Here is a 23,951-nt window from a genome sequence, read left to right on the forward strand (position 1 = left end):
TGCAGTGCCTTTATGGCTTGGAGGAGTCAAGAGATGTATTAATAGAACATATTTTCACATGGCACGTTGTCGCTATTCTCATTTCGTCACCATCAATTCACCTCAGTTATACCCTCCATCACAGGTCTTAATTGTGGATATTTGCATGCCATTTTTATTCAATTTAATTCCCCAAAACAACTGAATGAGCAAACTGCACAAGGGATTAAATTATGTCACAATTTCGTACATCCCAAAAATATGTAGAGATTCTATACTTTTTAAATGCTGCACAATCCTCTTATTTGTAATGAGGTGGCTAACGTCTCTGTCATTGACATTGTATAATCCACTGCTTCATTTACTTATGCATTAGTGAAAGGGTGCCGTATGTGTCCCAATGTTGGGCTCTGCAATGTAAAATTTGTTTTGTGTTATGAACAGTGTTTTTTTTTTTTAGAATTTAATTGAAGGAAAGCACTAATATTAATTATATAAAAGTATTTTCATGTGATAAAAATAGCTTGAAACAATAGTGCAGTGGCTTTTAACCTGTTTTCGATTGAACCCCAGGGGTTCGGTGAGTCTGTCTTAGGGGTTCGGTGGAGGTTAAAACACGCAGGGCCCTATTTTTTTGACACGGAAATCTCGGCAAAGTGTCATTTTAGACCAGGTTTCGACTGGTTAGTCCCCAATTTACAGGCTTTATTCCAATTCTTTCAACTGCTAATCCTCTATCTGATGGGAGAGGAAACAGTTTTGCTCAGTGGAAGGTTGACTCTCACTCGGTATGAGGAAATACAACAGACTTACACTGGTAATATGCACTGCTTTGAAAAAAAAAAAAAAAAAAAAGCGTCACATTTTACACCATGAAAATAGTATGTGAGGCAAGGATTTGATAGAATGAGAATGTCGACATGAAAGCAAAAATAGAAATAATGTGAAATGAATCAAGTTAATTTCATTTTCCAATGTGAAAAGCAAATCAAAAGGCTAAATGATTTGTTGTAAATTCACATTGGCTATTGGATTTGTGAGAAGATTCAAGGTTAATTAAAAAAAAAAAAAGACTTTGTGTACAAAAAAAGATTTTCATTTAATTTGATATCGTTTGAGATGTAAAAATGACAGAAACTGCACGGTCAAGGTTAATGCAACCAAGCATGTTTAATGTTGAACAATATAAGATATATTCCTCCAAATTTGAATTAAAAAATTCTAAGATACTTTATGCACATTAGGCTAGTCTTGGTTTAGTGGTCTGATGATCCTGCAGGCATAATAATAAAAACATACATTTTGGCCTGTTTAAAAACATGTCTAAATAAAATAAATTTGAATGGAAATTCACTTGGGTTTTACCTTAATGCACTTGTGAAACTCATGGGGTTCGGTACCTTTAGCAAGGTTACCAACCACTGCAATAGGGGATTCGTCATCAAATGTGTGTTGGAAAATTCAATAGTCAACCTTAGAGCTTTGTGTTTATTTCTTCACTGGCAATTCTGTTCGTCATTTTTACTTGCAAATTTAAGTCTAATCTTTCGGAAGAATTCAGCAAATTAATATGTTATATTACATCGTGTAATCATCACAAAAATACAGACCCGCGCTAACTTGCTCTATTTTTCTTGATGAATGTTCTGCTTCTTTATATGACTATTAGAATTGCGCTCAATGAAATGTATTCTCTCCCCTTCTAGGTCCTATGCTGAATGATGGACGGGTGACACACCTCCTCTTTCCACTCCTCCTGCTTTTGCGAGTTCCATTATTGCTCAGCTTCGGTGAGCGCACATGCCCGAATAGCTGCCGATGTGAAGGCAAAACAGTTAATTGTGATTCATCTGGCTTCTTGGATGTCCCAGAAAACATTTCAGTTGGATGCCAGGGCCTCTCCCTGCGCTACAATGAATTGCACAGCCTTTTACCCTATCAGTTCGCTCATCTGGGTCAGCTTCTCTGGATTTATTTGGATCACAATCAGATTTCAGCAGTTGACAGTCGGGCATTCCAGGGAGTTCGTAGACTCAAAGAACTTATAATGAGCTCCAACAAAATCATATCTCTGCACAATTCGACATTCCACGGAATTCCCAATCTTCGTAGTTTAGATCTGTCATACAACAAGTTGGAAATCCTCCAGTCGGGACAGTTCCACGGTTTGCGAAAGTTGCAAAACCTACACCTCCGGTCAAATGGTCTCTCTAACATCCCCATACGAGCATTCCTTGAGTGCCGAAGTTTGGAGTTTCTGGATTTGGGCTACAATCGAATCAAAGCTCTCACACGCACCACCTTTTTAGGGTTACAGAAACTGATGGAATTGCATCTTGAGCACAACCAGTTCACCCGGATAAATTTTTTTCTGTTTCCTCGCCTTGCCAACCTAAGATCACTATATCTGCAGTGGAACCGCATCAAGGTCGTCAATCAGGGACTACCATGGACATGGTATACATTACAGAAACTTGATCTTTCTGGAAATGAAATACAGACCCTGGATCCAGCTGTATTCCACTGCTTGCCTAACCTTCAAATTCTAAACCTGGAATCCAACAAACTTTCCAATGTGTCACAGGAAGCGGTGTCGGCATGGATCTCACTGACTTCCATCAGTCTGGCAGGCAACATATGGGATTGTGCCACTGGCATATGCCCACTCGTGGCTTGGTTAAGAAATTTCCGTGGCACCAAAGACACAACTATGATATGCAGCAGCCCAAAATATCTCCAAGGAGAGAAGATTATGGAAGCTACAAGAAGCCACGGCATTTGTGAGGAAACTGATTATGTCCTGACTGAGACACCCTCACCAATGTCAGAGATTTTTTCTGAAGCCACCAATGAGCCAACATTTCCTCCTACAAGTGGGTCTCCGCTTGTGCCACCAACTTTTGGGCAACACCGACCTTTTCGACCAAAACCTATTCCTCACCCTACATTCCCTGGGCATATGAGCAAAGATCCAAGAGACTCAGTTGCACGTAGTCGGCCCACTCATATACTTCCTCCAGAGATTGAACATCTGACTCTCCATAAAGTAGTGGTGGGCAGTGTGGCACTCTTCTTCAGCATGTCTCTAATTTTAACCATTATCTACGTATTGTGGCGGCGCTACCCAGGAGCAACAAGATTGCTCCACCAGCGATCCATGGTGGGGCGAAAGTGTCGCAAAAAGAGTCCAGAGCCGGAGCAGGACCTAAGCACCCAGCTGCAAGAGTATTACATGAGCTACAACCCTGCTGCCTCTCCAGAGGCTTTGGAAGTGCTTGGCAATGGCACAGGCTCCTGCACTTGCACAATCTCTAGCTCGAGGGAGTGTGAGGTATGATCCATCACGTCAGCCTAACACTAGAAATCAAATTCAAAATACAAGGCTCAACAGAAAGGTAAATATTTGAGCAAGTATGCCCTCTGAAAATACTAATTCATTATCCTTAACTCACGTTTTAATTTGCCACATTGTAATAATGCCTCCAATTATTCAGGTGTTAACCTTCGATTCATCATTCTAAAATAGCTTCTAATCAACTAATTCATGTTTTTGCAAAAAATCCTATGCATAATTATTCATTGAGCTCACACAGACCATTTAAAAATTATTGTTTTTGTTGTTATGTTAAGATTAGGTCAACCATGAATAATTGGACACTTGACACTAACACTCGTAGAATTTATTCCACCTCAGTATTGCATGACTTTTAGTAGATATGGTTGTTTTACAAGTTTGTTACTTTTTACTTTTGAAATTGACAGAAACAATTTGTCATGCGACAAGAAAGCATGCATAGTAAAAAACAAAGACAATGGCAACTTAGTGAAAAAATTTATTGGATTCATTGGCGACAAACACATTTTTATTTAACTACATTTTTGAGTGAAATATTTTGCTTTAAATAAGTTACTCTCGCTACATGCTTATATAAATACATAAACCATGTGTCATACGTGAACCGTATTTTTCGGACTACAAGTAGCACCTGAGTATAAGTCGCACCAGCCATAAAATATCCAATGAAGAGAAAAAAAAAACATATATAAGTCGCACCGGAGTATAAGTCGCATTTTTGGGGGATAAAATCCAGCACATAGAACAGATATGTCATCTTGAAAGGTAATTTAATATAAAAATATAATAGAGAACAACATGTTGAATAAATGTACAGTGTCCAGCGGATGAACAATGAAATGCGAATATACTGTCCTCACCAGGACGCTACGGCTCAGTCCCAAATGACGATGTTGGACGTCCGTATAATTGGCTGAATCAATTTGGTCCTCGATACCAAACAGGTTCGATTCAACGTAAATAAATGATAATTAGGTTGCTTTACAGCAACGACATAAACGGTTAGCATGCGTTCGCTAGCATTAGCACATCATTCAAACACCCACACAACTGGCTCTAAGTGTCGGATCGCGGGTGGAAAACACACAACAACAACAGAAAAGATGATACACACAGGTGTTGCCTCTGTAGAGATATTTTAAAAGCATAAACAATAAACGTAGGTTCCCAGCCATGTTTCTCTCTCGCTAACTCACCCACTCACTCAGAGCTACGTAGCTGTCCGCCTTCTTCTGGCGTGTGAGCGCTCTTCACGTAAACAAGTGCGAGTGCGCCCCCACGTGGGCGTGAAAGCGTGACAAATTAAAGCATGCATTTCAATATAAAAAAAAGTCAATAATACAATTGATCACACATTGCCAAAGGCGGAACGCGAACGTGGCCGTGGCCATAGCTATTAAGAGTTATTCAGATAACTATAGCATAAAGAACAAGCTAGCAAGTTTACCAAACCATCAGTGTCACTCCAAAACACCAAAATAACATGTGAAATGATATCATAATGTGTTAATAATTTCACACATAAGTCGCTCCTGAGTATAAGTCGCACTCACAGCCAAAATATGAAAAAAAAAACCATGACTTATAGTCCGAAAAATACGGTACATGTTAATATTGTTATTGTAGCCGCTCCAGCTTGTACTGCACTTAAAACGTTTCTTCATTTTTAGTGTTCAAAGAAAATGTGGTTCTTTTTGCCCGAATAAGCAATTTCCTTTAAATGGGTAGATGCACATGAGGCTATTTTTACGGTTCCTTTTAGTTGCAGCATTCAGTGAAACAATGATATGTCTTATAGTCGAAAGGATTTAGTTGACGCGGGTTGCTCTGGTTTTGCTGAGAAATGGCTGTTTCACTCGGTTATATAAATCTAGGCTACGTGCTTCAAGATGGAGTTTGGGGATGATGGTGTTTGAATATACAATTACTTTACATGGACAAATAGTCTGACAAATGCCTTAAGTGTTTAATGTTTAATGATTGTAAGGCGATTTGCACACTGTTTTTAGTTTCATGAAAGTGGTCTCTTGTTACCTAACAACGCTTGGCTGCGCTTTTATTTATGGCATATATCTACATGTGGTTAATTGTGTTTTAAATAAATTCCTGTACTGTATTTGCTTTGAACAAAACAACAAAATTATATTTAAATCTGCCTGGCTTATTGGACGATGCATCATTCTGAATTAGAGCCAATGCTCATCGAAGTGGCTTTAAATCATAAATTCTCTCGAGTAATAACAAACTCCAGCTCTTTTTGTGTGGCATTGAATGGTTGCTCAATAATGAAATAGTTTCTTTTTTGTCAGTGGAACAGAAATTGATACAGTTAATATAAAACACAATATACTGTATATGCCCTGAAGATGAGGCCTGTGGCACATAACATAGGAAATTTTGACTGCAGTGCTTGCTGATCATGTCAATCTTATAATCAGAGGTAGGTAGAGTAGCCAAATTTATTTACTCAAGTAAGAGTAGTGTTACTTCAAAATACTATTACTCAAGTAAGAGTAAAAGTGGTCATCCAAAAAGTGTACTCAAGTACAAGTAAAAAAGTATCCAGTGAAAAGAATACTCAAGTAACGAGTAACATTTTGAGTAACTGCTTTATTTTGATTTTTTTTTTTTTTTCAACAATGGAATTTTTGTCTTTCAGCACAAACTTATCTATATGAACTGTAGTTATAATGATACTGTACAATAACCCATTACATAGCCACACTGAGCCAAAGGAAAAAAAATCATTAAATTAAAGAGAGAAAAAAAACAGTAATGAAGCATTATTCACAAAGAGCATGAGTGTCCTGCCCTCTAGTGGAGAAAATAGTTCCTAGTTTGAATAGTGGAATAGTTCCTTCATAGTTACTATTATGAAAGCATCATATCTCCGGTTTTCCGTGGTCAATCGGTGCCAAATAAAAACTGGGAGAGAGTTTTAATTCTGCGCTTTCGATTCATGTTAAGGGCATCGCTCTATGTCAAATACTTAATTTGTTACGGTGCTTTAAAGACGCGTAATTGAACAGGCTTGCGTGATCATAGAACGGCAACCTTGTGTCTGATTAGTGTAATGGAGTCATGTGATTATTGTTGCGATGTCTCATTGGTGAAATTAGTAGCGCTACTCTTGGCATTAGCATCGCCAGCAAAAAAAAAAAAAAAGATAAATCTAATAGTGTATGTAGAATGAATAGGAAAAATATAAAGATTTTTGTGTAGCCTAAAGTAGCGGTGTAAGAGTAGCGTTTTTTCTTCACAAATCTACTCAAGTAAAAGTAAAAAGTATGGCTTAGTAAAACTACTCTTAGAAGTACATTTTTCTCAATAATTTAAGGCGCACTTAAGACACAACTGTGACACGAAAACGGAATTTTTTCATAGATAAGCGGCACTGGACTATAAGCCGCAGCTGTCCTCACTGTATAATGGGATATCTACAACAATGATATTAAACAGTAACAATTTATTTGACAGCGGCATTATAGGACTGTCATAAGACCAAATAAACTACCATGAAACTTTGAACCAATTGGCTGCAAAGTTTCATTGCTTCAAGAAGCTTCATTTGGCCATCACTGCTCCTTTGGGGGAGACAGTCAACCTCTGCTGCCACCTGCTGTCAACACTGTTGTTGTCCAACATGCCTCCCAGCATGCATTGCAGCACTACAGATGTAAATAACAATCAAAATTCATATTCTGTGCTAATTAGTAGAGGTGTGCAAAATTTCCGATTCTTAGATTATTCGCGATTCGGCCGTGGAAGATTCGAGAATAATTTAGAAACATCCAAATTCCGATTATTGAAATATGCCAAGTAAAGCGGAAGTACAACACACTCAGCGCGCCGCGCAGTCTTCGGGACGGAACGGAGTGAGAGTAGCTAAACATCATGCTTCTCATTACCCGGCCCCTCGGGTAATGCCAATGCTCAACTCACAGCTCTAGCTCAACTCATGCAACGAGATAAAAAAAAACACAACAACATACCTGACTGCTGCCGAAAAGCTGCTACAAAGTACATCCATGTAATGTTACGGTGGATATCATTTATATAGGACTAGATGCAATACAGATTTGGTAGTGTTAGCAGCACATCTACAAAAAGCTAGATGCGGGGGTTAGTAAACGGCCGCCATCTTAAAGCAGTACACTTCCCTGCAAGGCTGTTGTAGCGAACCTTCCAAGCAAACCTAATTAACTTTTTATCTAAAATACTCCTAAATCGGTAAAATTTTGACTTGAATCTATCTTTAAAATAGTTTTAAAACTTTCACATGTCGAAAGTAGACAAAAGGGAAATGATGGAATAACGGGAGCAATTTTAACAAATTTAATGGTTGATTCACAACATTAAATTAATTGAATGTAGTTTAAAGAGCATACGACAGGAGAAAAAAAGTCTTAAATGGCATTATTATGTGAATTAGAATCATATTTTGAGACGATTCGACTATATACAACAATTTAGCAAAGCGCAGATGATGAGAAATTAGGGTTTTAATCTGATTTTTCTGCAGCCGTTTGGGTGGCGTGATGCGAAAAATAAACGTATTAATCCGCAAAATCAGCTGAATTTTTCGTACTCATACACAACAGTACGCTGTATAGTGAAGAGGACGCCTTCACCCTTACACATCACAGCGCCCTCCTCCTCAATGCAAGACCGAAGGCGGAAGTCACTCATTTTCATGGCGCGTGATTCAAAAAACTAAATAAATACAGCGATCGCTTCCACACACATCCAAGCGGTCCATATCATTCAGGAGCATAAAATACCGCGTTTATTATGAAATAAACATGCTTTTTCGTGTCACATGCACTTTAAAGCTGCTGATACAGAATGGGGACAAGAAAAGAAAAGGAAAAAAAAAGGAGGGGGGTGCATCAATAATCGTTTTATAATCGAATCGGAACCTCTGAATCGTAATCGTAATCGAATCGTTAGGTGCCCAAAGATTCCCAGCTCTACTAATTAGTCATTCAGTTACTGTTCGACTTGTTTCATTAATTGCGAGTTATGGTATTTGGTAACACTTAATTTGACAGTGGCGTCATTAGACAATCATAATTATGACACTGTCATGATCATTAATGAATGCTTATAACAGATGTCATTTAGTGTTATCCGGCTAATTATCTAACTTTTGAATGGATGTAAAAGATCCAAGCTGGACATGAACGGTGTTGGTGACCTAATTTGCCGGAAGACACTTAATGCTTTTTACAGATGTCATTGAGTAATGCCCATGGTAGTGTCATGTCATAATTATGACGGTCTTATGACAGTCTTATGACGCCACTCTCAAAGTGTCACAAAATTCCATAACTAGCAATTAATGAAACAACTGGAACAGTAACTGAATAAATAATAAGCACAACATGAATTTTGATTGTTAGTTACATCTGTAGCACTGCAATGCATGCTAGGAGGCATGTGCTACCTATTGACTCAAATAAATCAACCAATAAGCCACACTTTACTATAAGCCACAGGATTTGAAATGAAGGAAAAAAATAGAGGCCGAGAATTACGGTAGCTGTAACGGAGTACATGTAACCCGTTATTACCCACGTCTGCTATAAGATTGATGTTAAATAATATTGTGTTGATTTGATTAGATAGTGAGCTTTGTCATTTCATTTAAAATACTGTGATAGACATTGTTACAAAAACAAGGGTAACAAAAATCTCTCAAAAGTATTAGTCCATCATAGAATTTTATTTTGCTATTTCCTCATCAACACAAGGCATAAGTAAGCTTAAAGAATGCAAAACATGAAATATACACATGCACCATAAATGGAATTTTGGTATAGTCGCTGATGATGTAGTGGTAAAATTACCTGAGTGCGGCGCAGGCAGCATAGGATCAATTCCCACTCTGTGGCAACGTGACTGTGAATGTTTGTCCGTCTCTGTGTGCGCCCTACGACTGGCTGGTGACCAGCTTAAGGTGTATTCGGCCTTTTGCCCAAAGTCAGCTGGGATAGCCTGCACCCCAGGATTCTGACAACGAAAAGCGGTGTTTAAAATCGGTGAATGGATAAATTTGTGAAGTCAAGATTTGCCTTATATCAAGGGCTAATATTGAAGTCCAAGTAATTTTAACAGTTTAAAGCAGGCATGTCCAAAGTCCGGCCCGGGGGCCAAATGCGGCCCGTGGTCAAATTTCATCCGGCCCCCAACCTCTGTCATAAAATCAATAACGTCTGGCCCGCACACAGACTTAATAAATTGGTCAGCTGTACTGCTACCAGCATATAAAGTAGCTTACACGTTAAATGCTGCTCCTCATTTACCCACTAAAAGGCAGCAGCACTCTAAGCAACATTACCCCACGTTACCCTTTATTCCCCATTTCTAAAATGGCGACAATCAACAAAAAAATGAAAGTTGACTGTGACGGCCGACGCTTCAAGGATAGGTGGAAATTGGACTACTGTATTTCTTCTCTAAAATATGCAACAACTGCGTCTGCATCATTTGCAAAGAGACAGCCGTTGTTTTTAAAGACTTCAATGTGAGGCGATATTAACAAACAAGACACGCTTTCATGTACGACAAGATTACACGGAAGATATGTAGCGAGAAATTGAAGCAATTTGAGGCTAGCTGAATTTTACAGCAGCAGTATTTCGCAAGAGCCCGAGAGTCGAAAGAGACTGCCACAAAGGCTAGTTGCGTGATTGTTGAAATAATTAATTTAGGGCTGTCAAATGATAAATTTTTTTTATCGAGTTAATCACACCTTAAAAATTAATTAATAGTAATTAATCGCAATTCAAACCATCGATAAAATATGCCATATTTTTCTTTAAGTTATTGTTGGAATAGAAAGATATGACACAAGATGGATATATACATTCAACATACTGTACATAAGTACTGTATTTGTTTATTATAACAATAAATCAACAAGATGGCATTATGTTGAAGCGATCCATGGACAGAAAGACTTGTAGATCTTAAAAGATAAATGTTAGAACAAGTTATAGAAATGTTATATTAAAACCTCTCTTAATATTTTCGTTTGAATAAAATTTGTAAAATTTTAAATAAAAAAATAAACTAGTAGCTCGCCATTGTTGATGTCAATAATTACACAATGCTCATGGTGCTGAAACCCATAAAATCAGTCACACCCAAGCACCAGCAGAGGGCAACAAAACACCAAAAAAACACAAGTAACAAGTGGACATGAAACTGCGCTGTCTTCTGTTTGAGCGGGGCATGTGTGTTAATTGCGTCAAACATTTTAACGTGATTAATTAAAAAAATTAATTACCGCCCGTTGACGCAATAATTTTGACAGCCCTAAATTAATAAAAATAAATAAATAAATAAAGCAAATGTGACACAAAGAATGGCTTGCTAAAATTTGCTTAAATATATTGTTCTACGTAAAGGCCAAGGTTGGCCCTCCACATTTTTACCATACCAAATCTGGCCCCCTTTGCAAAAAGTTTGGACTGGTTTAAAGTGTTAAAATGCTTTATCATCATTGGCAGTCCTTGAGTTAATAACATCTTGTTGTTGGGTATTTTCATGAAGTACATCTATTTTATTTACTCATATATTTTTTAAGGTATTTATTTTCACTAAAAAGAACAGATGTGACACAGCTTTTATCAAAGACAAAATGCACTTTCCAATACATAGTTGAAGAAACTTTCTGATGATGTAATAGCATATGACATCACAAATGACAGTCTAAAATAATTCAACACAAGGTTGCTAACATTGCGGCTTTGAATTGTCAGAGAAGGAAAAGAACACATTTGTCTCTCTGGTCGTTTCATTAAGCATTCCTTGTGACTGAGATCCTGTGAGTGTAGCCTTTTTCCCCTTTGAGGAGGGAACGATGCCACACAGCCAGCCACAGTGTTCACTTGGCATGTTTTCTGGCTAATTTCCCCCCAGGACCTGTTCTACTTGACAGGCAGCCCTCCACAAACCATTTAGGAAAAGCATTTCATTTTCTGCTCTATGTCCCTTGTACGGTATCATTTTTAAAGAAGGATTAGGAGCTGAGGTGGAAACAGGCGTGCAACTGCTCTATGGTACTACAGTTACTTTGAAGTTGGTAATTTCATCACCGAATTTTCCTCTCATTTTCCATTCCTGATAGAAATCTCTTTCCTCCAGTTCAAGCAAATTTATGTTGTTGCTGTAAACCAATATATGAACCGATATCCATTGGACAATTTTTGGGGGGGCTTATCTTGTTTAGAATCATATCCATGTCAATAAAATGTGCTCAAATATTTCTGGATCATAATGCTACCAAAGAGCAGCTGTATGGGTGACGATGCATGTATACGCTTTGGTGAGAAGAGTTCCCACTCACTCAGAACAACAACCTCTTTATGTAACCGAGGGGCAATTTTATGCACTCTTCTTTTAAGTGCTAGGTCATTCTCAAATGTCCCAGCAGAGAATGAGCTGAATTATGGTTCCTGCAGTGATATGTTGTAATCACTGCTATTCACTAAAGGCTGTCCTGCTACACATGTAGCAGAACTGTAACTCTCAAAACATATGCTGATAAGTGGATTATTTGCAGGATCTTGAGTTTTGTTCATGTATAAATTAGGGCTGTCAAAATTATCGCGTTAACGGGCGGTAATTAATTTTTTAAATTAATCACAGTAAAATATTTGACGCATTTAACGCATATGCCCCGCTCAAACAGATTAAAATGACAGCACAGTGTAATGTCCACTTGATACTTGTGTTTTTCGGTGTTTTGTCGCCCTCAGCTGGCGCTTGGGTGCGACTGATTTTATGGGTTTCAGCACCACATGAGCATTGTGCAATTATTGACATCAACAGTGGCGAGCTACTAGTTTATTTTTCGATTGAATATTTTACAAATTTTATTAAAACGAAAACATTAAGAGGGGTTTTAATATAAAATTTCTATAACTTGTACTAACATTTATCTTTTAAGAACTACAAGTCTGTCTATCCATGGATCGCTTTAACAGAATGTTAATAATGTTAATGCCTTCTTGTTGATTTATTGTTATAATCAGGGGTGCACATAAGTGATCCGCATGCGCGCATGCGTACTGGATGTAGACAAACACGCTGGCCCTCAACGGCTTCCATACGCTTTTGCGTACCGATGGCTGACCACTGTATTTGCGGCGGACACGAGAAAATAACTTCTCAAAATGTCGAAGAGGCAGGCCACACTGAGTAATTACTTCCGTGTTCCCCCACCCCCGTCAAAAGACAGACGGAAGACAGAGACGTCACCGGAGCTACCGAAAAAAAGGACTTTTGCTGAAAAGTGGCTACAGGAGGTACCATGGCTAGAAACAAATGATGCTCGCACGGAAATACGGAACAAAATGTGCCGTGAGAATCCCAATGTCGCCAATAAGAGCAGCGCATTTTATGTAGGGTCAAAGAATTTCAGCCATCCAAACTTTGAAAACCACGAAAAAAACAGAGAGCATGTGGCAATTAAGCAAACTATCGATGTCAGACATGACCCCACTCGCCCTATGGACAAGTCGCGGAATAAAGGTAATGAACAGCGACATGCACTGACAAACGTGTTTTTGCTCGCATTTTACAAAGCTAAACATGCACATTCAATGAGGTCTTATGGGGAGGACATCCCACTTTTAAAAAGGCTTGGAGTTAATGTGGGAGCCGCATAATGCCCTTTATTTTGAATTGGTGCTTTTATGTTTATTTCTTTACATTTCACTTCAAAGTAATGCCAATTTTGTTGTGCCAGTTGATGTTAATCAAGCATTAATTGTTAATATAATTAATTAAAGTTAATTGGCTCTAAGTAAAGCTTGTCATAAATTTATCGCATCAGGCGGGTCGGCTCTCAAGCTCAATGAGAACCAAGTCACATCTCCAGGTCCTCCTCTGAGAACCTGGGCGAAAAAATTATGTGCACCCCTGGTTATAATAAACAAATACAGTACTTATGTACCGTATGTTGAATGTATATATCCGTCTTGTGTCTTATCTTTCCATTCCAATGATAATTTACAGAAAAATATGGAATATTTTATAGATGGTTTGAATTGCGATTAATTACGATTAATTAATTTTTAAGCTGTAATTAACTTGATTAAAAATTGTAATCGTTTGACAGCCCTAGTATAAATAGATTTGACAGGTAGATTCACCATATCATAGATAAAATGTCCAACTTGAGATCAGTTCGGGGCTCAGTTCTTGAAAGTGTTTTCAGTTGTACGTAGGAAAACAGCTCAATGGCACAAAGGAACTACTTCATTAATATACACCTACCTACCCCTGTGTTCTGCTTGCCTCCAATTGGGCTGGGATTTAGTTCTCTATATCAAAGCGTCAACTCACCCACCTTCATCGGTTAGGGAAAGTATAATTCAAAACCCACAACACATAGGTCCATACAATTGTGGAGCTTTATATAACATGTTGCCTTACACAGACATTAATCTGCAGTTGCATGGTGGTTACAGTGGACTATTATATTCATGTTCATTTTCATGTTTCACAGATTCACACCATATTTTTCCCCGTTTTTCTACCGTCAGGTCTTTCAACAATTGTAAGAACTTTTAATATCTTCAGCCACATGTCAATCTCAGATACAGACAAATTCAGTCTCGCGAACACGCTGCTTTTACTGGCTTCCGGGAAACGTGTATACTCACAGCACAGATATGCGTGGGATAGAATAGAATAGAATAGAATAGAATAGAATAGAATAGAATAGAAATCGACATAAACCACACCTCTATCTAGTATCTCAAATATTGATCGGAATGGACTTGATTGAGTTAGAAAATTCAGAATGTGTACATGAATCAATTTCCATGTCAAGGTAATCATTGTTAGAAATAAAACACATTTTAGATAATTTCCAGGCAGTTGGGTTGACATGACCTGACACTTTGAAAAAATAACAACAACAACAGTTTAACCACAAAATACAACACAAGAACAAGAAGTATACTTAGCACAACCCAACAACCAAAACAAAGTATTTGCTAAGAAGCTTAGATTTATTAACGCTATCCAACCAGTTGAAGGTGCACAGCAATAAATACTGTATGTGCAAGAGAATATTAATTTCACATAACAAACATTAATGGCCCATCCCCAGCAAAAAGTGTACATGCAGGGTATGCTATTACATTGTCCCTACCAATGTTGAGACCAAGCCTATGCCCTTGTATGAAAGTGTCAACGATAAAATAAAAAAAATGACACAAAAACACATTTAACACAACAATAACTCCACCTAGCATTGTGAGCAATGTTCACAATCTACAGTATGTGCAGCACCTGTAATGGCGTACCGCAAGCAACACATCACTTCCGCTCATTAATATTCATGACATGAGCTACTGTTGCTAAGTAGGGACAAGTCACCGTTTGTTTAATAGGAAATGAATGGAAATCGTGTACGAAGGAGAGGTTTACAGAGCTAAACCTACCAATTCTCTCCGAAAATGATGTGCCTGGTGCCAAATTCACTGGCAAAGATGTGGAAGAACATAAAAATGTTCAGATAAAAGAGATGGCTTGAGTGTCGAAGGCTGAAAAAGACGAAAAAAAATGAGCCGACCTAAGCATAGCTTTAGCTTTTTTTATCGACGGGACTGACAATGACATTCTCCTGTTTCAACAAGCTATATATATAATATATATATATATATATATATATATATATATATATATACATATACTATCCTTTACCATCAGCCGTCTTTCTTATATATCCTCTGGTTGTCCTACATCTCTTACCGTTCTTGGGGGTAATTTAGTTAGCTTTGTGTAGCGATCGCAAATGCTACTCAGTGACAGCCAACGAACACTTTTAATTTTTTCATTGATAACACATCTTAATTCTATAATTTACATTTCCCCCTTACTAAAGTTGTATACACATATATATATATATATATATATAAAACAAACTGTAACAGTGGCAGTCAGACACCATTGTAATTCTTTTCAGGTCATTCATTGTCAGACAGAAGCAGTACGGCACAACGTTACGCTAAAAAAATATAAATATATAAATATAAAATATAAAAATGGCTTTCCTCTTTGTCCTCTGAAAGACCATGCCAACACAACATAATGTTTAATGCATATGAAATGTGAATGGATTCACCGAGCTGGTGTTAAAGTCCACTCAAGTTGATTCAGTCTTTACATTTTTTCCTCCCGAGTTTTTGGTTTCCAGAAACATATGAAGAAAACATCCTTCATGTGTCGTAATGTCTAGAGTCGTTTCTACAAGTTCCAAAAAAGTAATGCGTGATCGGCAAGTTCGTTTTTGAAAGATTACCGGAGAAAAGTAGCACAAATTATGTTGTGTCTATGCGTGGGCGGATCTATAATGTCCCACTTCGGCTTTACTTCCGCTTTATGATGCGAGGTCACGGTCTAAAAATAGCCTGGGTGCGTTACGCCATTCACTTTACATCATTATTAAAGGAGCAGACGCATGAACCGGAAAATGCAGAACTGAAAATAAAAGCACGAGAATTTTCCAAAACAAATGTGGCTCTAAATAGAAAGTGAACGAATTTGACGGCTAACTATTAAACGACTTGAAGAATTCTTAATAGAAAGAATACATAAACATTTTAAAACTAGGTCAAATATTCAAGCAAATATTCAAGTATTCATAAGTCAATAGTCAAAGATTCTTTGCACATTAAGAATGAAGGTCAACCCTAGGTGAGTGACACTGTTAACTGATCCAATCCTCTCCTCCACCTCCTCCTTGTGGCGTTGCATACAGACAGTGTCTGCGGTATCTGCAGGGGGCATCATTGCAACTAGGGTTGTTCCGATCATGTTTTTTTGCTCCCGATCCGATCCCGATTGTTTTAGTTTGAGTATCTGCCGATCCCAATATTTCCCGATCCGATTGCTTTTTTTGCTCCCGATTCAATTCCAATCATTCCCGATAATTTTTCCCGATCATATACATTTTGGCAATGCATTAAAAAAATGAATAAAACTCGGACGAATATATACATTCAACATACACTACATAAGTACTGTATTTGTTTATTATGACAATAAATCCTCAAGATGGCATTTACATTATTAACATTCTTTCTGTGAGAGGGATCCACAGACACAAAGACTTGTGACTTTGTGTATTGTGACTAAATATTGCCATCTAGTGTATTTGTTGAGCTTTCAGTAAATGATACTGCAGCCATGCCCCAATGCATGATGGGAAGTGGAACCATGATGGGAAGTAAAACGATGACTGTGCGTCGTGCTACCAATGGATATATCTGCTCTGCTTTGGGAAATAACTTAAAGTGCCTGTGACACGAAAAAGCATGTTTATTTCATCATACACGCGGTATTTTATGCCCCTGAATGATATGGGCCGCTTGGATGTGTGTGGAAGCGATCGCTATTTTTATTTAGTTTTTTGAATCCCGCGCCATGAAAATGAGTGACTTCCGGCTTCGGTCTTGCATTGAGGAGGAGGGCGCTGTGACGTGTACGGTAGAAGACGTCCTCTTCACGCTATAGTGTACTGTTGTGTATGAGGACGAAGGATTCAGCAGATTTTGCGGATTAATATGTTTATTTTTCGCATCACGCCAGCCAAACTGCTGCAGAAAAATCATTCTGTATGAGGGAGAGGCGTATGCGCCTTTTTGGAGTTTCAAAAGGTTCCCATTCACCTTGGATATTTACTGTGGGACCATTGGACTTACGAGGAAGTGAGTAAACATCTTGTTTTGTATTATGTCAAATACGAATACAGCGATTACAAAGTAAACACTACAAACTTCCTTTAAATGAAGAACTACTTACGTTTGATCATTGATAGGCATGTAAAAAGCTCTCCTAATGCTTATTAGCAGCAGCACGTTAGCTGCACAACAAATGCAGCCAGCCTCCTCCGGGGAACTAACTGTAAATTGCTCTCCGCCGGGCGGTTTGCCGATCCATTAAGACAATCGACAACCGGGTCGTCATGTCAAATAATCCAGGATAGTTATGTGTGATTTTCCACTTCGAAGACTTTGAAAAATCACTCGGTTCGGGTTAGCATGTCGGCTAGCTGTCACAGCTTCTGGTTTGTTTACATTCTCCGAAGCCGGGGAAGAGAAATGACATATGTCCGATTTAAGTGTCATAAAATATCGTTCGGGAGGTGCGACAGTAAAGGTGAAGTCGACATTTTTGACCATTATGGAGTATTTTTGCCACGTCGTCCTGAATAAATGCATTTTTATTATTTCACATTCCATTCAGGACAAGACTGTTATTTGTCATGAACATGCCATTTATTTAGCAATTGGGGAAAATACTTGGATAAAAAAAATATCCTGTAAAAATATTGAAGTAAAGAGACAGAAACAATGACATGTTGCCGCTCTCTTCGTCGCGTTTTCCTCGTTGTGAATAGTTCCCCCTCGACGGGCTGACTGGTCCTTCTCAAGCCATTTATATAGCTATTGGGGAAAAATACTTGGATAAAAAGAATATCCGGTAAAAATATTGGAGTAGAGAGACTGAAACAATGACATTTTGCGGCTCTCTTCGTCGCGTTTTCCTCGTTCTGAATAATTCCCCCTCAATGGGCTGAATAGTAAAACCGATGAGCACAGTCTACCGCTGACGTCATCCACCTGTTGGGGACGCTAAAGCCCTATAATGGTAGGCGTGGCGAACCGGTAGATTAAAAGACTAATTTCTCGTCATCTGTGCTTTTCTAAATTGTTGTATATAGTCGAATCGTCTCAGAATATGATTCTAATTCACATAATAATGCCATTTAAGACTTTTTTTCTCGTGTCATATGCTCTTTAAGGTATTAAGACAAAGATCTATTGCCACCTTGCTTCCTCACATTGCTTCCCATGATATTTCTAATCATAGGGAGAGGGATTGCAAGGTTTTAGCCAATTGAGGAAAGGCTTCAAAGGCTGCCAAAATTCACTCTACTCATTTTGCGCTGCCTTTTATCTCTCTATATAGGTGAAACGGCGTCATTACAGATTGAGTGCGACAATGAGTGAGAGGGTCGTGCAGCGTATATATTAATAGCGTTAAATATTTTACGTGACACATTTTTTAATAAATCAATTGTCGCAGTTATCGGGATATTTTTGATAACCCTACTTTAAGCCTAAACTAAAGACTCTGGATGAGTGTAACATATTATGTATGTAACGTTAAATACAATTAGAAAACGATTTAATTAAAATATATATATATATTAAAAAAAGGCATGGCCGGTATTTTTTTGCCGATTCCGATACTTAGAAAATGACGTGATCGGACCCGATACATCTCTAATTGCAACAAAATTATTATACAGGTAGTCCCCGGGTTACGAACGAGCTCCGTTCCCACGCTGGCGACATAACCCGAATTTCCGCGTAAATCGTAATGAACCCTTTAAGTACCCCAAAATAACCTGTCCTCGCCGAGATGTTGGGCCTAAGTCCTAACTAGACAGCGAGCTAAGCTTCGAAATGACAATGTCAGACGTCCATGTGGTTTGCTGACTTTATTCAGCTGCTCATGAAATCAACAGTTAACAAAATTAAATTAAATCAGTATCATCTTCAATAACAGCAATTCTAATTTGCATTTATAACTAGCTGCTGATACAGCAGTAACATTCTACACAAATGATTAGCATGTAACAGTTCGCACATCTTCAAAAATAATCCCTTCAACTCGTTCCAAGTATTCGACCATAATCGAAACACATAATAAACAATACAAAAGGTGTTAAATACAGGTGTTGCCTCTGTGGAAGCTTCCCAAGCAACAAATGTGCGCGCAGGCCTGCAGCTCTTTACCCCTCTTTCTTTGTGGGAGCAAATGCCTCTTCCTCGTACGTGTGTGCGCTATTCTTCATGTGCACAAATACTTTGTTTTTCGTGTGTACATGTGCTCTTACTTACGTGCAGAAGTACTACCTGCTCTACGCTTCCTGTGCCAAAATAAAAGCATGCATCTCAAAACAAAAGTCAACATTGTAAAAGAAAAAAAAAAAAAAACACTGGACACTACGGCGTCATAAAGTAGTAGACAATCACTCGCATGCACCTCGCTTGCATGCACCCCTAACAATTTGCCGCCCTGGGCGACCGTCCAACCCAACCGTGTCAGGAACCGCCATTGTTTCCAGGATATGTACTAAACATGAAAGGGGATCATTCTGGAAAAATCCAGCTCCGAAGATATCTGTTACCACGACCAGCAGCACTAATTTTGCTTTCCTCGATATATCGCAGTTTACAGCAGTTGTTTGTTTTTCTCGTCTGCACTTGACCACATTTGTACCAAAGCTGAATGAGAGGTGTGATTGCTCTTGTCAGTCCCTTTATATCTGTTAGGTGGGAGCAGGTCCACTATCTTTCACAGAAAGATAGCAAGTGAGCCTCTTGAGTACTAAGCAAGGTACTGTAGAAGATCCTAATAGTACGAAAAGGTTATTACACAGCTACAGTAAATGTCAGCACCATTATTGGAATTTACTGAATGAGCAAGGTTAGCTAATCGACAATGATATATGTTAAATTTGCTAGGAAGTGGTGGTAACGCATGAAATTTCATAGCCCAGTAAAACCTAACCACCTTACCTAGGTGTCCCATCTGGGGGGGGACTCAGGATGCAGTTTTTATCCTGACGACAAACACTCACTGTGGTGTTCGGTCAGTGACGTAAATATAAACAAAACCACACAAAATTTGCACTCACCGAGTGTCGATCACTCTTTTGCAAAAGAAATGTCGCCCATTAATGCAATTGGACAGCGAGTATTCTGAGAAATGCTGCAACTTGAAAGTTCAAATGCCTTGCGAGAAAATGTTTGACAATTGACAAAAAAAAAAGAAAAAAAAAAAAATCAAGGACATCACATTAGAAACACTGGTGCATTGCATTTGAAAGGGTAGCAATCCTTACATTAGGGTTTAGTTTGGAAATAATTTATTTCAGTAATAGTAATTACATTTTTATTTCATATGTGTATATCATCATTGTGTATATATATGGCGGACATCACTATGGTGACTTGAAGTTCCGCTCTGAGACCCCCAATTTAGCCAAATTTCAAAATTGTCCAATATGCATGTGCGACACATCATTGGGAAGCATAAAATCTCAATTTTCTGGGGGAAGAAAAAATTTGAACAGGATGGCATTTTTAAAAATAAACATTTTGTTTAAACAGTGAAACTCTTACTGGAGGTGAGAGCATGAGAGAGCATAATTAAAGACGCCATGATTTTAACGAGATATTATCGCGTACTTACCTTGTTTCGATCCAAAAACTCCATGTAGCATGTATCACAGTGTCAAGACACAGCTGTGAAAGGCAACAGCCGGATTTTGGGAGGATTTTATGAGTGAAACACGGTAATATACTGTAACAAGGGTCGCGATGCAGAAATCGCAGACATCAAGGAGCGGTCGAGATTTTGTTTTCAATATATCTACCCTTTTAAACATTTTTTTTTTCAATTATTCTTTGTTTGGATCGATTGTTTATCTAAAATATCGGGGAAAATGCGACGGTAACAAAAAAATAAATAAAATACAATTAAAAAATATTTATGAGGTAGATATCCGTGACTTATTTACAGACACATTTTTTTTCATTGTGATGTAATATCTTTAAAAGTTTAAAATATGGTAGTGAATAATTTTTTATAGTTTTTTTAACGAAATATTAGACATAAATTAATGATTCTGAGCTAAAACCGACAGACATTTTGAATATGGCTAGGTTGAAACAAAAGCTGTTGCGTGACCTCTGTAAACGGGGGTTTCCAGGGTAAAAGGGACAAATTAAAAATAGTTCAGGGGCTTAATTCACCACGAATCTGCGATGGTAGCATACAGACATATTGTTCTATCAACCACAACAGTTCTTTTGGCTTAAAATACAGCAGTTTATTTTATAGAGGGTTGCAAGAGCAGAGACTGCTTTTTCAGCCTTGTCTGTGTTTTCTGCCATATATATATTAGATCTGCAACAAAACAATACTTAGATAGCACGGAAACAACATTTTGTCCCTATGAATAAAGATAATTACTTTTCAGAAGCTTCCTCCTTCTGCTCCCCCTATATATCAGGGTCCAATTTGAGGACAAAGCAAAAACAATTTCTGTTACTATTTCATGTATGAGACAGGACATGTTTGTACCTATGTGGTTTATGCATTTTAGAACGCACTGCAAACAAACAGATTTGTGAATGAACGGACAACTTCCAAAGATTTGATGCGCCCATTTAAAAAAATAAAAACATACAGTGCGGACAGTTTGATGTTTGCTTTTAGAATGCATAAATTATATTTGAAGAATTTTAATGTTGATCTTTGTTCTTTCTGCATATACCGTACATTAGCCCTAAGATTAAAAAAATAATAATAATAAAAATAGAGCGAAGGAGAAATTTTTCTTGATTTAAGCTATGTCAACCACAAATTAGTTTGTCACATCTTAATGGACGAATTTACTGTTTGTGTCTATGAGTTTACGTGCGTGTATGTGTGTATGGAAGTAGGGGGTCATGATGGAACCTCTTTCACTTTTCATAACAATCTGGTCTTTGTTGCTGACAAACCCATTATAATTAAATGTGTGATGTTTAAAATGGAGTGTGGTAGAAATGGAGCATTATTTAAAAATTATTTAACCCTAACTGGTATCATGTGTATTCAATAATCGTAGCATCACACTACCACAGATTAGTGATGCTGTTTGCAGATCAGCTAAAAGGGTATGTTGGTCTTTTCCTCTGGCTAAATGTCTTTTCAGCATGTAATTTACCCAAGGTTTAGCATGACACTTTCATTAGAAGCTGACTTGCGCTGCCGCATCCATGAGCAAGTGTCAACTACTATTCCAGTGATGTCTCCTGCAGCTATTTGGCTTTTTGTCAACATACTTTATTAAATCAATACGCCATAGTTCAACTTAACCTCATTGAATTCAGTGTTTTATGCAACAACATACTGTAATTGTTTTCACTGGTGTGCAAAGACTTGATGCATAACCAAAATGTTCCTACGGACAACTACACGAACAAGACATATTTTAATACTGAGTTGAGGATTTAATGAAGCGGTACATACAGTGGCGCCTCCAGAAATTTTTCATAGGAGTGACCAGATGGGGCCACTTCAAAATCCTGGGGTGGCACACCAAAACTGAAACCCATAATTTCAGGTTTTCATTGTGTTGTTGTAGTAAACAGATCAGTAGAATGCTATAAGGAAGATTTAAGGACACGCCTGCTGATACAGTATACTGTGGTTTATTGCGTTGTATGATTGATTTAATGTGCATAGTTTTGAGTTCCACACCAATTCGGTTTTATTGTGTTATGTATACATTAGGCATACGGTGTATATTTTACAAAACAAAACAATTACTGGGAAAAGGAGGTGCTGGCAGATACAAATAAAAGCAAGTACAGAAACAATCATATCTTAATTGGATATTTCCCAACACATTGGTAATGTAACACAAAAATAATTGTTACTGATTTAACAAAATATAATAAAAAGAACTTTCTATCTGGGATCAAGAGCTTACCAGGCACATACATACACATACACTCATATCATTGCTTAATGTGATTGGACTGGCCAAGAACTTTATAGGGGGGTGGCGATGCAAGCCCCTTGTGGCGCCATTGAGTACATACAGGGGCTTTTTTTTTTTTTTTTTTTTTTTTTTTACATTTTATCAAAGTTTTAACCAGTGTTCACTTGGCTGTTGAGTTTGGTGAGTTTTGAAGCATTCCGAGGGGGTCAAAGTAGGGTTTAAAGCGCCGACGGGACAAAGAATGACTGCTAGGGGGCGCTACATAGTGTATTTGGAATTTGTCTTTACACGGTATAAAGTATAACTATGATAATAATAATAAAACCAAGTAACCAAAATAGGTTACCTAAAAAAAAAAAATGTCACCTGCATGTCCATACTGTTCAGTTATGGATGTGTTCTAAGTCAAATAAAATCAAATCAACTTTTATTTGTTTACCAAATCACAACAGTTATCTCAAGGAGAAAACAAAACATGTTTCAAGGTGCAGTAGCCCTACGCTGGATTTCGTCCTACTTGAGCATTGTAGCTTTTTTTTTTTTTTTCTAATTTTTTATTTTTACCTATCTTTGCAACGCCGTTACCATTACTAAGGATGTGAAGGGGCACATTACTACAAAAACTACTACAAAACATCTATCTGCTTGCCTGCCCTTGGAGCGTGCAGAGCGGGAGTAGGGAAGGCGGTTGTGCCGCCATTTTAAACACGATAGTGATTGGCTAGGTGGCTCGGAGCGTTAGTATAGCATTCGCAGTCTTGTTAGCATTAGCATTTAGCATGGCAAGCGTCATCTTAAACTCTTGGGCAACTTTATTTTACATAGAGTTTGTGGCGTCCAGGTGGGTAAAATTAATTGAAAATGATGTACTGTTTTCCTGCTGAGTGTGCATTATCAACACCAAGTTGGTGTTGTCCTTGTTTATGCCACAATTTAATCATAATATTTTTTTTTATTACCAAAAATAGTCACTTGCCCTAAACGTTTCTTGAATGTCGTATCCATGAACCTTGTGTGATGTTTTTT

General features: G+C 37.9%; 1 protein-coding gene across 4 annotated transcripts in view; it reads left to right on the forward strand.

Annotated features, from left to right (window-relative positions):
* The window catches only part of lrrtm4l1 (leucine rich repeat transmembrane neuronal 4 like 1), a 264,599-nt gene that overhangs the window by 201,284 nt on the left and 39,364 nt on the right, over positions 1 to 23,951 (forward strand). For 3 of the 4 annotated variants that reach the window (XM_057818276.1, XM_057818277.1, XM_057818275.1), the window contains exon 2: positions 1,686 to 3,310. In XM_057818276.1, coding sequence (XP_057674259.1) covers positions 1,691 to 3,310 — 1,620 coding nt within the window. In that variant the 5' untranslated portion in view covers positions 1,686 to 1,690. Of the gene's footprint in view, positions 1 to 1,685; positions 3,375 to 23,951 lie in introns of all 4 variants that reach the window. The other variant, XR_009061057.1, reaches the window with a different exon arrangement.

This window comes from Corythoichthys intestinalis, chromosome 17 (genome assembly GCF_030265065.1).
Source record: "Corythoichthys intestinalis isolate RoL2023-P3 chromosome 17, ASM3026506v1, whole genome shotgun sequence".
Classification (NCBI taxonomy): domain Eukaryota; kingdom Metazoa; phylum Chordata; class Actinopteri; order Syngnathiformes; family Syngnathidae; genus Corythoichthys; species Corythoichthys intestinalis.